At 43.6% G+C, this 15,215-nt stretch overlaps 1 protein-coding gene and 1 long non-coding RNA gene across 2 annotated transcripts; one reads left to right on the top strand and one right to left on the bottom strand.

Annotated features, from left to right (window-relative positions):
* Positions 1–1,135: 1,135 nt before the first annotated feature.
* LOC129582912 (uncharacterized) lies at positions 1,136–5,920 on the bottom strand. Its single transcript, XM_055474542.1, has 4 exons — positions 5,835–5,920; positions 5,384–5,667; positions 4,364–4,422; positions 1,136–1,141 (listed from the first exon to the last, which is right to left on the bottom strand). Exons 1-4 carry the CDS (start codon positions 5,888–5,890, stop codon positions 1,136–1,138), a joined length of 405 nt encoding a protein of 134 aa, XP_055330517.1. The 5' UTR covers positions 5,891–5,920.
* Positions 5,921–10,525: 4,605 nt separating this feature from the next.
* Positions 10,526–11,397, top strand: LOC129583133 (uncharacterized). Its single transcript, XR_008689729.1, has 4 exons — positions 10,526–10,553; positions 10,611–10,678; positions 10,759–11,015; positions 11,332–11,397. It is a non-coding gene; the product is annotated as an uncharacterized LOC129583133 (long non-coding RNA).
* The last annotated feature ends 3,818 nt before the right edge of the window (positions 11,398–15,215 follow it).

Below are 15,215 nucleotides of genomic sequence, written 5' to 3'. Positions count from 1 at the left end.
TTTATATTTTCCAAATCACAGTTTATAATGAATCGAGAAAGCAAAAAATAAAAAGAAATCTTAGTTTCAGATAATATTAGTAATCTCTTTGCTTCTGTAAGGAGCACATTGCAAGGTGATGCTGTCATGTAACAATGAAGTTACCCTTCAAAACAATCTTATTTTGACACTAAGGTATCTCGGGCACGGCCGCTACCGGTCCAGACCAGTCAGACCCTACGAACGCAAAGCCTCCGGCCTCTGCTACTAACCAGCAGAGCAACCTTGTTGTATCCAATTCAACCAGCGCCAATCCAGGAGGGATGACTGAGTTGGGTATCGGCACCAACATCGCGCCGTCGATTTCCGTTTCAGTCGACAACACTGGTGTGACGGAGCAGTGTTCAGCGGGTGGGCGTGTCCCGCCGGGCGAACGGATTGCATCGCCCGAAACCACAAAGGACAGCGGCATTTGTCGTCTCAATAAGGAACCAAAATCTTTGGAGGACGAGTCTTCTGATGAAGGTGACAAACTACTTCCATTAATTGCCTGCAACCGAAATTTACTTCTTTTCCATAAATTGTTCGCTTTACGCAAATCACCATAGTGGACAGTACTGGAATTTTATGCCCTGCGCTGAATTTAAAAACAATATTACTTATCATTTCAGAGATTGCCGAACCGGAAGGCAAAGCCAAAAAGCGCAAGCTTGCCAACACAGGTATATTAATGTCAGCCTATTAAAATTAGTCGTATGCTTTTCATAAGAGCTGCATCTGCGCTTGCTGTTCACTGTGATTATAAAGAGTCTCCCGCATTTTTGTGTGTAATGGTGAGTTCTTACTCAAACGGCATCGTGGTTTTTTTCCATTCGTAGGATCTGCCCCAGCAACACGAGCCAGTAAATACAAAGTGCAAATCGTTTCAAACGATGATGGCGCAAAGGTAATCAAATCAGTCTTATTACATTTTATTGCATGTCATTCGCTGCCAGTCTTGTAGGTGATTTTTGTTTGTTTAGTGCGCTAAGTGTGGGCTTGCGCTGGAAATGAAGGACCCCGGGATCGCTTGCTCGGCTTGCAAACTTGTGTTTCATTTGAAGTGCGGAAACGTGAAGGGCAGGTTAACAGACGCAAAAGAGAGAGCGTTTAAGTGTCAGTCCTGCAAATAGACAACAGTTTGTTTGAAAGTAACGAATCAATCGGACAAGGTAACTGCAGATAACTGCAGCGGTTTTTAAAGAAAAAATGTACGTTTTATTTAGCTTACGACTTTAGTTATTTTAGTCAGCAGTTTCTGTGCATTGTGGCTACCAGTTGCACTTTGACGTTGGTAAGCGGGCTATGAGCCTGATTTTCTCTTGTGTGTCGTGGGTAAGCGGGCTATGAGCCTGATTTTCTCTTGTATAGACATTAAATTTTGATCCACTGTCTACGAGAAAACCTGCAAAACTATAAAGATATGCGCGGTGTGAGCGATGTGCACTTTATTAATACGACTGCTCGCTACGGAGCCAACCAGAGAAATGATCGCTTAACAATATGACGACAACGGACAACAGGTAGATCGTTGCTACGGCACATTATTCACAGCCCACGACAACAATTCACGAGATACTCTGCACTCGTACGTCAGTGTACCAGTACGTACAATCATATACTATAAAAACTGTAAATACTCTGTATTTCCGCTTTCTGGGAGAACTGAGGACACGTGCAAAATTTTAGTCCAGCCGAGGAGCATAGTCTGTATACTTCGCATTGTCTGCTTAACAGTTTCTCACAGACAATTAGACAGTACCCTAGAAGAGGAGTTGATGTGGATAACTTCCACAGTAAACTTCGACAACATTTAGATTAATATTGGTTAACCGTCGTTACTGAGTCCTCCGCTGTCCCTTTTTCCATGTGCAGAGGATGACATGTTAACCGCGAAGAAGTTACTGCATCATAACTATGTGCGGAATGGAGCGGTTACGAGAGTGCCACCCAGGTAAAGCCGCTAAGGCAGGTGTCGAACGCAAGCGAGAAATCTGCCGCAGGACAGTAAAATAAAGGTAGATTGTCACAGTACACTGGAGGCACTTGACGATGCTACCTGGTACATTGGAAGGTATTAGATTAGTGGGCCTTATTTATCAGACTGGTTGTAACACCAGAAATAACATCGAGCACGCATCCAGGTGGCAAATCCGTTGCGGAAACTTTTACAGTGAACCGTGGGATATATGCAGAACAGTTTACAATGGCGCGTTTTATGTGCTTGCATCACGCACTGTGGAGCAACCGCTATACAATACACAGGATGCAATTTCCTTCCACCGACTACTAAATTCCCCATGAAATTTTCTTTGACCCTTTGAATACGAAAATGTTGAGAAATGAATTCTTTACATTTTGCGTACAACCTGACACCACAGTCTTTCAACCTACCGCAACGGAAAAAACGAAACCGATGAGTACCATTGTTTCCTGATTAATCTAGGCTGAAGGTTGGAGTGCGCAAGCGCGATACAGGAAAAGTGTTGATTGCCCAATCAAACCCTTAGGGCCAATTGGGAATCTGGATGCACACCATGTTCAGTTAATAAGACACGTTGCGGCGTTGCAGCAGCCCAGTGCAGCATACGGTCTAGCACTGTAGTGGCCCGTTGCTGCACGTTGCGGCTTATAAGCCGTGCTGCGGCTGTTGCGGCGTTGCAGCACATACGGGCTGGCACTGTTGCGGCCCGTTGCTGCACGTTGCGGCTTATAAACCGTGTTGCTGCATGTTGCGGCTTATAAGCCGTGTTGCGGCTGTTGCGGCGTTGCAGCAACCCAGGGCAGCATACGGGCTAGCACTGTCGCGGCCCGTTGCTGAACGTTGCGGCTTATAAACCGTGTTGCTGCATGTTGCGGCTTATAAGCCGTGCTGCGGCTGTTGCGGCGTTGCAGCACATACGGGCTGGCACTGTTGCGGCCCGTTGCTGCACGTTGCGGCTTATAAACCGTGTTGCTGCATGTTGCGGCTTATAAGCCGTGTTGCGGCTGTTGCGGCGTTGCAGCAACCCAGGGCAGCATACGGGCTAGCACTGTCGCGGCCCGTTGCTGAACGTTGCGGCTTATAAACCGTGTTGCGGCGTTGCAAAAACCCAGTGCAGCATACGGGCTAGCACTGTTGCGGCCCGTTGCTGCACGTTGCGGCTTATAAGCCGTGTTGCGGCTGTTGCGGCGTTGCAGCAGACCAGTGCAGCATACGGGCTAGCACGGTTGCGGCCCGTTGCTGCACGTTGCGGCGTTTGCAGATGCTTTGTCGGGCGCTACGAAGAGCAGTACTGCCGTCTTGTTGCGGCGGATAATTTTGTCGGAAACGCAACGCGCTGCGCAACGTGATCTTGGTACGGATTGAGCCAGTCCTAATGCTGAAATATGCATAAGCGGTTTTCACTAGGCACTTTGTTCAGTTAAGCTCGGTTTGGAATGTGTATTTTTTGTCTTGAAGGTTGACGCGGTTCTTTTTTAGTACATCTGACTTGTATCGAGATTTTGCGTCAAGGTTAAGATCTTACGCTTGTAGAATGACGGCCGAAGAGTACGCTAGCCGAAGTGGACGTCGGCGATGTGTGCTGCGGCCGAAGTGAATGACGGCCGAATGCTTTGGCCGAAATGAGGGTGGCCGAAATGAAAACGATCGAAGTCATTGGTAGTCGTGTGTGGGCTAGTGTGCGTGTGTCGGGGAATCCGTAAGCGCTTACCGTGCAAGTGTATCCATAAATCAAGGATACGTTGAAACCAATTCGCTGCTTTGACTGACCCATGCCGTATTTCGTCAACATTTCAATAACTTCGGGGAAGATTGAGTCACTGTAACGCGCGACTGCCGCAATCTCAGTATCGCGGCATACGTACAGTTTCTCCGCATGCTGCGACAGGAAGCTGAACGAACTCTTGTCCTGAATCGAGGCACTGCGTTCCGCAATTTGCTCCGAGAAAGACACAAGACTCCCGCGCGATATGCCTCGGATGCTGTGGAATTGTCTCGTTTATTCTAACTGTATAACAAACAGGTAAAACCTGATACAACCCACCCGTCAAAGTTACGAAAGTCTGCCAGTGCATCAGAGTTCAGCGTAATAATTGCCGAAGTCCGCGGATATTTCCGTTCTGTGTAATTCGCTAACGCTTTCTTCTCGTAGGTGTCTTCGATTGCTGCCTTCACAATTTCTGGGCCGACTGGATCGTGTATCACAACCGGAAGGTTTTGTGTTGTGATGAAGTCTCTCAGTGCCGCTACGGTAGTACTTTTTAAGTCGCACAGTTGAGATGCGCCTTGCGCAAACATTTCCAACACCATACTGGCAACAAACGATTTCCCGCAGTTTGTGTCTCCATACAAGAACAGTACCGGCATTCGCTTGAAATTTGCAATGGTAACGTCGTAATGAAAACCAGCATAAGCGCCCCCTGAAAATGCATGATTAAGAGTACGGAATAGCGATTTTTAAAACTGACGAAAACCTTTCGCCTGCGTCAACTGCTATGCGTTGGCAGACTTAATACTGGTGCGTGAATTATGTAGTACAATATTACATCGGCATGCGACAGCTTAACGTGTTCACCCTTTTATCAAAGAAATAAACGAATTCTTTGCTCAAACCGGCCGTGGATGGCAAGAAACGTGGAGGCAAAGCAGCAGCTACGTTTTATAAACTCTCAAAAACGTACAAATTAAAGATCAGCTGGCACAAAAAGCGCCATGTAAATTCATTTTTCGCTAAGTCATAATTTTTCCAACAGTGCAAAACCATTGATTTTCAGTGAGAGCATAAATGCTATAAGTAGAACGTGAAGTACCGTACAAGCATAAGCGCCCCTGATTGCACTACAGTATGCACAATGCAGTATACTGGCTTTATAACGTTAAGGTGCTGTATCTGTATCTTCATGGGTGCGGGTACGTTTAATAGCACCTTCGTCCTTTCACGGGAGAGGTTAAACTTGCCACCGTTGCTTTGCGATGTCGATAGCAAGTACTGCACAGGGCGCAACGCGCACTATACTTTGGCAAGCGCATTAAATGCTTTTTGTAACGCGCTGCATTTTCATTGTGTATTATATCGTAGAATGGCATGCCGAGCAGATGTAGAGAAAGATCAGTTGGACTGAACTTGCGTCAAGTTGCCAAAGGGAACGTATTTGTCAACGTTAATTTTGCTACATCTTCGGTTTTAAAAAAATTCGTAGAAAAATTTAAAAAATAAAACCAGTGTATTTTCCATTTGTGCGGCACAGCAAAAATCAGTTCTCCGTAATTTGATGGCTCACCGACAATTTCTCCAAGAAAATTTTAATTTGAAAAAATTACATCCAAATAAATTCAATTACATGAGAATTATTGTTGCTCTTCGCTTCTTTTGGGTCTTACCTAGTGCCATGCAGAGCCCAAGCATTGTTTTCTCTGGCAGTAAAGATGACAGGAACGACAGAGCGTCATAATCAGGCGGTAAAGTTTTAGGGACAGACAGCTCAGGCAGCGATCCAGGAACCCAAACGAATTCCGTTGCGGAAAGGTCGACGCGTTGGAAGTCGCCCACTTCAGTTTTACGAAATGCAGTTTCCGGGCCGAAAACCACAGTATCCCCGTCCGCTTGCCGGCCATGGCGGATTACTCTTTTTCGGACAAGCGGGTCACCGCGTTCTTTGGCTTTCCTAAAGAAAAAACATATTTCTGTAATATCGGTTCATCAACGCTATTAACGCTTCATTTCAACACGATATTGGTTTAGAACAGAAGTGTGCAGTGAAGATTTAACGATTACATATCTTTTGTGTTTCATATAATACGCCTAAAAGGTTTTTTAAAGACAGCTACTTACTGAATATAATCGCTTGTCAGAAATTTGCCGTATTCTTGAAGGTCATTTTGGCTCATTTTGCAGAATATCGCAGGCAAGCCTTTGCAGCCTTTCTTCAAAGCCGTCTTCAGACTTTCTGCTGAGTTCCAAGCGGTGATGGAGAGAAATCCTTTGCTAAAATACGTAACGGAACTGGTTAGTATCTCGTCACCATCTAGATAGAAAAAACACGAACGATAGTGTAACTCAAAGAATGCCTCAGCGCCCATGAGCTATCAAGAGCAAATCGTACTCCAACAGTCTCGCTTCTTGCCACATTGGTACTTCGCCATTCGTAAATTACGCCAGCTGTTTGCTGCTTGAAAATCGGAACGCTATAGCGGTCTTCCGATGACCTTTCTGCTACAGTTTATGAGTGCCCATACTGCCAAGTGGATGTACCCGATGGTACATTCCGATAAAAGTAAAGTAACGGAAAATAAATCACTAAAGCGGAAAATTCTTAAGTTTACTATCAAAAAAATTTCAGTTATGCAAAAAGAGCGTTTGGAAAACTCTATAAATAGCTGCTCGAGAATGCAACCTCAGCCCGTTCTTTCTGGTTTAAAGTTCCCAGGTATTTTTACCTGAAACTTTCATCTTCACACTTTGTACATATTTTCTTTTCAAGCCCAGCGTCATGCAAATCAGCAAATGATTATTACGAGTCTTTACGACCAATCGTATGAACGCACGTAAATACCTAATTTCTGGCACCTGGCGGCAAATACTTCGAACTATAACGCCCTGGTGCAGGTGCGCTTGTTTTGCGGAGATGGCACACTAAGCAGGGCGCAAATCGAAGAAAACCAAGAAACGACTGAAAAGTGCACCGATGGGGGAATCGAATCCCTGCTACGTCGATAGACCCGCGTAGGCAGCACCACTGCACCACGGCGCAAAGTGTTGAAATACTTTGGAAGACTTGTCGCTGTACGTGAGCCGCCTCTCCCCAGCACCATTTTTAGGGGTGCTATTTTTTACGCGATAAATTTCGGGACAGGCCATTATTTCCGAAACAAGAACGCACCCTGCTTCATCAAATCTGAACGCGTTTTGTTGGTGTAGTTCTCGGGTCTACAGGATGTAGTTGCACAGCTTGCGTGCGACATCTCAGAACATGTATGCAACTCTTTGGTAGTATTCACCACAGCATTTTTAAAAATTGTCTAATTATGAGTTTAATAGGAAGGATATTTACGGCCTAATAACTACGGCGCGTCTTGCGACAACTTCAGGGTTGCCCTTATTGTGGTGCGTGCCACAGATTTGATAATGACGATATATAAGACCTAATAAACAGCACAGTGTTTGAAAAGCGGTTTTAATATTATGCTAGACCTTAGTTCATAAAATGTGTGCTTCATTTAGCGATGCTGGGTAGGGGTTTACAACTACATTACCACTAGCAGTACTGCAATTTTTTACGAAGCGAAACCCAATAATGTTTTAGTTTTATAAAACCGCCGTATCAGCTGTGCAGTGAATGTTTTTTAGATAGCCTTGTTCCCATACTGCGCGCGTCAGCAGTGGAAGTTTGTTTTAAAGTCTGGGCAGCCTTCGATGTTACTGCTGCAGTTGGAATAAAAATTTGTGACTAATATCGAGGAAAGACAGCGCATCCGTGACTTGCGACATTTAGTGTGCTATTATAGTAAACTCACTATTTTCCGAATTGATCGCAATCCACGTCTACAAGGTATCCGGCGTCCGTATCACTTTCATCACCACAGATAATCGCTTGGATTTCAATTGCGCAGCTTAGAACTTCCCTGCGGCCGTCATCCTGCTCTCTCGGTGTTGCCACTTTGAAGGTCTTTCCCTTGTCCACATCAAACGTGTAACAGCCGGTCGTCTGTAACCAATAAAGATGTTGGCTAATTGAGTAAAAGGGGGAAAAGCGTATAGTTTACCGATAAATCCATCTTTGGGCAGAGATAAGCTGTGCCGATTAGAGAAAGAAGTAGTTCGATCAAATAAAAACGAAAATTTTATTTTACGTAACAATGCAGTGAGCAGCACGTCTTTTTTAGAAATTATTAGGACGGTCCGCAAACGTCCCAATCACCAGCAACACGTCGTTAAAATGATGGTCTTGCTTATGGCCTACCCGGTTTACCCGTGTTAGCATGCCGAATGCGCTGCCGTGCGCGGCATCGGTACAGCGGCGGCATCACAAAGGTTGTCGGCTTATTTCATCTTTCGCGCTCTACGGCTTTTGTCTGATCATCTTCGTTCTGATCTTGCTTCTTTCGCAGATTTCTTTGGTCGTAGGTAGTAAACGCAAATTTGTTATTTCCACTTGCAAGTTTTTCAACGAAATGGCCAAAAGAATAAAGCTTGAAACGAACTCTCGTGAGGCATCTTCTTTTATGGTTGAAAAGTACGGCCTCAAAAATGTTGAGCGGCTCAAGATTTGTTCCGCCGCAGTACCAGTAACTTTACCGTACTTCCGACGGTTGAAGGTGAGTCGCTTGCTACTATTATTAGGAGGAAATCTTGTTGTGCCAGCTTTAAAATTTGAAATTGTTTTTGTGTCTGGTGCTCCAGTTTGATTAAATAGTTACAAATAATGAAGATGCATTAGGCTATTGAAATTGTTATTTCGCTATTTCTAGCTTCAATGTGGACATGCCTCATTAATTAGGCTATGCGATGGTTACTGTTTCTGCAAATACATGAAAAGTAAAAGTTTTTTTTATATGAAAGATTTTCTGGGGCTGCCGTCAGCACCAAGGCCAAAGGTACAGAATTCGTCAAATTCTCATTTAGTTCTCTGTACGTAATCATCATTCAACCGCTCTAGATAGTTCGTTCAGCCACGCCAAGATATTTTTCGCTCGCTATTAAAACCATGTTTGTTCGATTTTTATTGCTTTATCGTGATTGTTTTTATTGCAAACGACGGCACCGGAAAACACTGCGTGTCGTGTCTAGGATGCTACGACTGCTCCTAGCAGACGCATGATGCATCGTTGTTACGCACTCCTTCATCTCGTCTGTACACTACCATCGACCGCGGTGAAGCCGGTCCGCTTGGCATTGCAATGTAATCAGTCTAACACTTTATCTGCTGTCAGCAGGGCATCATTGCTGGAGAACATGTTGATGGTGAATTATTAATTTTTATGCGAGGAGTTAGTAAATCTACAAATTTACAGTTTTTCATTTGGCGGTCGGACGTTAGTGGATTCTGATTATAAACACGAGTACAGACCGGTAGGGTACTCCCAAAAGGTTTAAGTGTACAACCAGTTGCACAGCAGTCGGTAGCGGATTTACTGCGTCAAGTCATGAAAAAAGCACAAAAAATAATTAACTAAAGGTGAAACTATCTATCAGTAAAATGTTTTCTGTAAAGCGTGGGGCAGCAAAATACACTAGTCGCATTTCTGTGAATAGTCGGGCAGCAAATACAGTAGTTGAAAAGCATTGTGTTCGTCGGTAAGTAGTTTGTCGATTAAGGAGGTTCTGTGAATTAGCAATATATCGGTAATCAGATTGTAATGAAGCAAAACTAAAATCAGAAAATTTACGTACTACCGTGTTGAGCGTGTGAACTAGGGATTGACTTATTTTTCCAGATTTTATCCGAAATGATGGGGATGTCGACGACATTGGGAGAGATGTTTTTAAAAGATTTCGGATCTTACTCGCCCGATTTTCTAACAGGCGATCCTTTCGTTGCTCCGCTCGAAGTGCTGTGTCCCCCAGTAACCCATTGTTTAAAAGGTTGTGCGTGGAAAAAGGGACCTAATAAAGGAATGCCAAGAGTTTTGGCATGGCACCGTAATCCAACTAAGGTATGGAAGTTATGGGCGCTTTGCTATGTGGTAGAAGATAGTATGTAAATAGCGCATTTCGTGGGTAAGTTAACGCAGCGGTTACTTGTTAAAATGCGGCAGTAGCAATACCAATGGTCAGAATTATAGCAATGGCTGTTCCGTCGTCCGTATACGAGACGGCTATTGTAAACTGCCGCATTTTTTACTAATTGCCTATTTTCGCTAAAATTACTTTTCATCAAATTATTAATCTGCGGCAGCTCTGCAAAAGATAAAGTAGTGCTAATAGTTCTGCATCGATAACTGTAAACATCATATAATGGACTTATACTGCCAACAACCTGATGTGTATTATCTGCCATAATTAGAATCATGCTACGCTTTGGAGCCTTTGGTCATGCAGTGCCCGCCAAAAGCGAGTGAACCTTCCTAGTGCAGTAGCAGTTCGGGTATTCATTCATCTAGCACAGTAGTCCACGGGGCATTTTGCGTTTTCTTCCCAAAAAAACCTACTTTATAGCGTCTAATTTACATTATTTTTGCATCAAAGATGCCGAGTTTTCTAGATTCTTTACCTTTTGCTTCATAAATTTCAACGGTAAATTAAAATTACAGATATGATTGTCTGTTATTTAAAAACCGATATTGCAGAATTCATCAATTGTGTATTTCAGCTGATTATGGAGAAAAATTTGATTATTTATTAGGTTACAATATTTTGCGGCGCTGGAAAGGTTATTCAGGGGTTGGCTGTTACTCTGAGATGCCGGGGTTGTGAGTCCCGCTACTCTCCATGCACATGGTCGAACCGACAGACTTCTACATATTCCTTTTACGATGTGGAGCAGCCGTTCATTGATGTCTCTCAGGACATTTACGTCTGCAGGAAATTTGCCCAAGAAATCGTGAATAACATGTATGCTTCGGCTACGTTGTCTCCAGCTTTGCTAATTGTACAGTACTTATTATTTAGATTTTTTAATCACGCAACTTACGACGGAATCGCGGAAACTATGAAGTACACATATGGTTGGAATAAATGTGAGTCATAAGTGTCTCAATTAATACAAGACAGTTTCAGGCCAGTTTAAAAGCGTTGAGTGTGTCTTGTTTCGTCTCAGTGTTCTCGCGAAAAACCGTGGCGGTTATTTTCCTGCGACACGAGATTGAATGCGACATCAGAGAGCAGAAGATCACCTTCCAGTTTGAAGAGCAGAGAAGTGTTTTGCAATATTTGGACAAGCGTATGGACGAGATCTTCGCAAGCACATACGAACACCGCTGTTCTGGCGAGTGCGTAGCCAAAGGGTGTGGAAGACTGTTTATTATGGACGGACTTTGGAAAATCGTGTTCCGGCATTGTATAGCAGAAGTGCGGGTAAGTAGCCGCTGGGTGTGTTATACAATTCAGTAGATCTTCCTTATTAGGTCTATTTACCGATCATAGTGTTGCTGCTAAACTATATCAGCATTATAAAATAGTTTCCAGCCCCATCGTTGTATGTAAGCGTTTACACGAACTGTCATTGTTTTTCGTGATTTATGAATAACTATCTACCGCCAGACTAGAACGTACAAGTGGTTAGCTAATATATGAAACTGACTTAACCTCATCAATGTTTACATTAAAGTCGCCGTGTCTCTAATGATTATTAAATATTCATGACCTCGAATTCATGATTTGGCTTTTTCAGAATTTCGTTGAAGGAATTTCTTTGATTAACTTTCCTCAAGTTTGCACGCATTCGCCATGTGGCAGGTCCCTGTTTTGTCTGAAACACCGTATCTTTGATAAAGAAAGCGGAACGGAAACCGATCGAATCACTATTCATATGGCAGGTAAAGAACTGCTGAGGTTATTTTCTGGATACAAATGGGTATTTAGGCGGAATTTTTCATTGATAGTGGATAGTGGCCATTCATTAATCGTGGCCATGCGTGGATAGCTGTACTTGTGGCTATTCTGTGCAGACTGCATATACAGTATTCGTTGTCGATTGTGCTATCCACTGGTGACAGTAAACTAATAATCAATCGTGGATGTTAGTATGCTGATGCTGTAGATACGTCTGCCGTAGATAGGCACTTTCGTCAGCCTGTCGTAAAATAACGAATCCACTATCGATTGGTTATCTCCTCGTACAGAGCACTTCAAGTGGTGCTGTGCATTTATTTTTGCTACGTCTTGTTCGCTTTTGGATCTGTAAAATGTGATTGCTCGACGCACAGTTGTCGCTTAAGTCAAGAAAGATATTCAAGTCTATATATACTTTGTAAGGTTGGTGCCGCCAGTCTTCGATTGTTGCAGGAGTTTCCAGGGCTCTGCAGACTAAAGCAAGAATCGACATCGACTCGATTCTAAGCGGGGAAGTAGATGCTGAGCCTGAAGACATTGCCTGTCGAAAGTCTGACCCCAAGCTCGGTTGCAGAAAAGAGAAAGGAGAGAATCAGCGCGGGCATTTGTACAGTCGCGGTTATCTGTTTCTTGTTGGACCAACGGGACATATTTTCAGCTTTGCTCCCATCTACAGGTACACTAGCTCATGATCCTGTTGGCACACTGCGTTGAACGAGGGCACCACGACATTTCGCCAATTACGATTTGTCGCAGAACATTTAGCCGCAAACATATCGCCGAAAGGTCATCTTGCCAGGCGACGGACAATTAGTTTAATGGACATCCCGACGCTAAATAAAAGTCACCGACCAACTAACTGGAAGTTCGTCTGAAAAAGCGTTGCCTTTTTGAAACATTAATCCGAGCGCGCAAATACATTCTAGAAAAATGAACTCATCACACGCTCTGCAAATATTCCTATTACTGCAAATTATCGTCCTGAATTTCACGGAAGTTTACAGACAAAATCGCATTGCAACGGCGTCTTTGCACTGGCTCGGCATCAGTACAATGACTGCATTCCATCCGCAAATAACAGCAGTTTGCACGGTTGCGCATTACCACAACACAGCAACTAGAATTACCTGCCCATTCTCGCGAAACGAAGAATAGTCATTTACCGAAATCAAATCTACCGTTGTTTCATTTGAAGAAATGCTGGGACAGAATGAAGAAGAATATGATACAACGAAGAAAAGCTTAATGTTTTTTTTTTGCTTTTCTACTACTGTTTGTGCTAGCGTTCTGGTAGCAATTAATAAATTGCAGGGGACAAATAATTGCTGTATGATACGAAAGCAGTATTGCGAATGACATGCGTTTTTTTCCAGAGCTGAAAGTCTTGGGCAGGTGTACCTTTTTATTGTCAGCGCACTCTATGAGTTGCTGCAAAAAGTTGCGCCGGAATAGTGGGGAAACATCTTTGTATGTTATGATAACATCTGTCAACTTAACCGACTGAAAGCTGCAGGTGAGCCTTTGCCTTTCCCCGAGCCCTTCGATCAACTGTGGAGTCGTGTATCCAAAATCGTGGATGGGTTGCACATTCAGAACCACAAGGATCCTAAATGTAAAGAAAAATACCATCCCAATAAGTACTCAGCGAGCCATCCTACTCTCACTGAACGAAATACCATGGCTGCCGAGCAGACGTTTTCTTGGTTGGCCAAGTACAAGAAGCAGTTAAATGCGATGACTAAAACCAGGCAGTTTTTTTTCATTCACCGAATGGCAGTGCGTCGGAACGATTATCTCTCGAATTGTTTAGCGGAAAATAACCGGCCTGTTGGAGGAACCATGCGCACCTTCAAGGAAAAGTAGCCACATTTCGATCCGCAGGGGCATTTCTTCCATTGGGTACAGCAGCCATCCTAAAATGGAAGTACTGAAAAATTGTAATGAGCAATGGTTTAGTTGGCCTAACCTTAATATCTTTGCATTGTTGTTAATTTTTTTGGCGTTTCGTAACAAGTGATTTTCTGCAATTTGCAACAAAAGCTGCTAATCGCTGTGTTCGCAAAATTTCGAACGCAGAACAGTGTCAATGTGTTATGATTGTCAAAACGTTATAAAATTTTTCTTGCTATACAGTTTACGGATGCAGTGGCTGATGCCAGACCTAGCTCAGAAGCAGCTGAACTTACGTACAGCCTTTGAAAAACGCGCTGCTGGAGAACTAATAAAATTTTTATTTGTCTTCTTAAGCGCAGATAAAAACAGTTCATACGGCCGGCGTGCCACCATATAGATTGCGATAACAAACTGGAGATGACAATGGCTAGCTTCAGTGTTTCGCGCAGCTCAGGTTAACAAGTCGCTTTTCTTACTAATTTTCGTTTTGCTTTCCGACAATTTGCTGTACGACAATGTTGTTAACTACCACGAGTTGCTAACCGATAGATTGCTACCTAAGTTCGCTTTTCTACAATTTCACTGCGGGACGTTTTGCGGAAACTATTTTGTTGGCCGACCATCGGTCAGGTTCCTGGGTTTCTCAACTACCGGTGCGTGTTTACTGGATAGCTTGTTGCTTAGGGCTCAAAGTGCTTCCGTCGGTGCTCATGTTTTATAGAATTACCAGTTTGCCCAGGTTTAGTTCTTGTAATCCCGGTGGTGTATGTAACATAAGGTTTTTTTTATGTTTCTCATACTTTCTTATTTTTGCTTAGGTGTTATTTGATTTTAGATCTCAAAGAATTTTTACTGGGTTTGGGGAAGCTGTTTTGTCGGGCATCAGAGTGTTGTCAGCAAAATGTCAGCGCTCAACGAATTGTCGGTAAATATTTTGCCGGTCAGCAAAACGTCTGCAAAATAGCGGGTAGCATATCGTCAGTGGGCCGCCCTAACTTTAGTGCGATTTTTCCATAAAACCACAATGCGTATGGGTCAATTGTCTGCAGTATCACCTACTATTACCGATTCAGATTCCATCTGCAAGGCACACTAGGAATTTTTTCGTGGTATGCTAAAAGTAACTTTTATCGTACCTTGACAACGATTTATCAATATTGCTATGTAGTTCATCAAAGATACTTCTAGTACTAGCCCATCGTGTAATGATAACTATGTGAAAAAGTCGAAGTAATAATCGACCGAAGCGTAGCGAATGTCTAGGTTGAGGCCGTTACGAAAGCTCGTTACGGAAGCTGGTAAGGGAAAAATAACTATGACGCCCTTACCGCAGCCCGGGTCTACGACGTTGTCGTTTGTTGCCGCGACGAAGCGTGCATATACAGCGGTACCGTAGTTTTAGGTTTCTTTCCGTTGCAGATAGGATTTCTGGTAGAAAAAAATCGTAACAAAATAGCGCTATGGCGTCCGCCATTTCATTGCTACAAGGCCATTAATGGCTGCCGTGCTTTTGCGGGCCTATACAAAGTGACTCAGTTGATACGTCATGGACGAAGCATATCGCTGCGCAGCGATCTTTAGTTGCCCGACGCATTAAAATTAACTGCGATGGTACTGCAACTTCTGAATCCTGCCCGTTACGGACGTTCATCGCAAAGTGACGCTTCGATACCGCAGCAGCCACTATAATGCCGTTGCTGGCTGCCGTGTTGTTTCTGGCCCTTGCAGGGCTGGATTTTAATTTCTGTTCGTTTGGAAAGTTGTACCTACCAACTTGTTTAACAGCTTGAGCATCAGTATCTTCGGTCTCCTCGTGGAGATATAGGAACC

Source organism: Paramacrobiotus metropolitanus, unplaced genomic scaffold, assembly GCF_019649055.1.
Source record: "Paramacrobiotus metropolitanus isolate TYO unplaced genomic scaffold, Prichtersi_v1.0 Parri_scaffold0000009, whole genome shotgun sequence".
NCBI classification, from domain to species: Eukaryota; Metazoa; Tardigrada; class Eutardigrada; order Parachela; family Macrobiotidae; genus Paramacrobiotus; species Paramacrobiotus metropolitanus.
Note: the sequence above shows the minus strand (reverse complement) of the source record. Positions and strands in the feature narration are given on the sequence as shown.

What these genes read in the sequence shown, in the direction of transcription:
- LOC129582912 (XM_055474542.1), bottom strand. Translation starts at nt 5,890, where the DNA reads ATGAGCCAAAATGACCTTCAAGAATACGGCAAATTTCTGACAAGCGAT. An exon ending in CTGACAAGCGATTATATTCA is followed by an intron (nt 5,668 to 5,834) that starts GTAAGTAGCTGT and finishes TTTTTTCTTTAG; the next exon opens with GAAAGCCAAAGAACGCGGTG. An exon ending in TGGGCTCTGCATGGCACTAG is followed by an intron (nt 4,423 to 5,383) that starts GTAAGACCCAAA and finishes ATGCATTTTCAG; the next exon opens with GGGGCGCTTATGCTGGTTTT.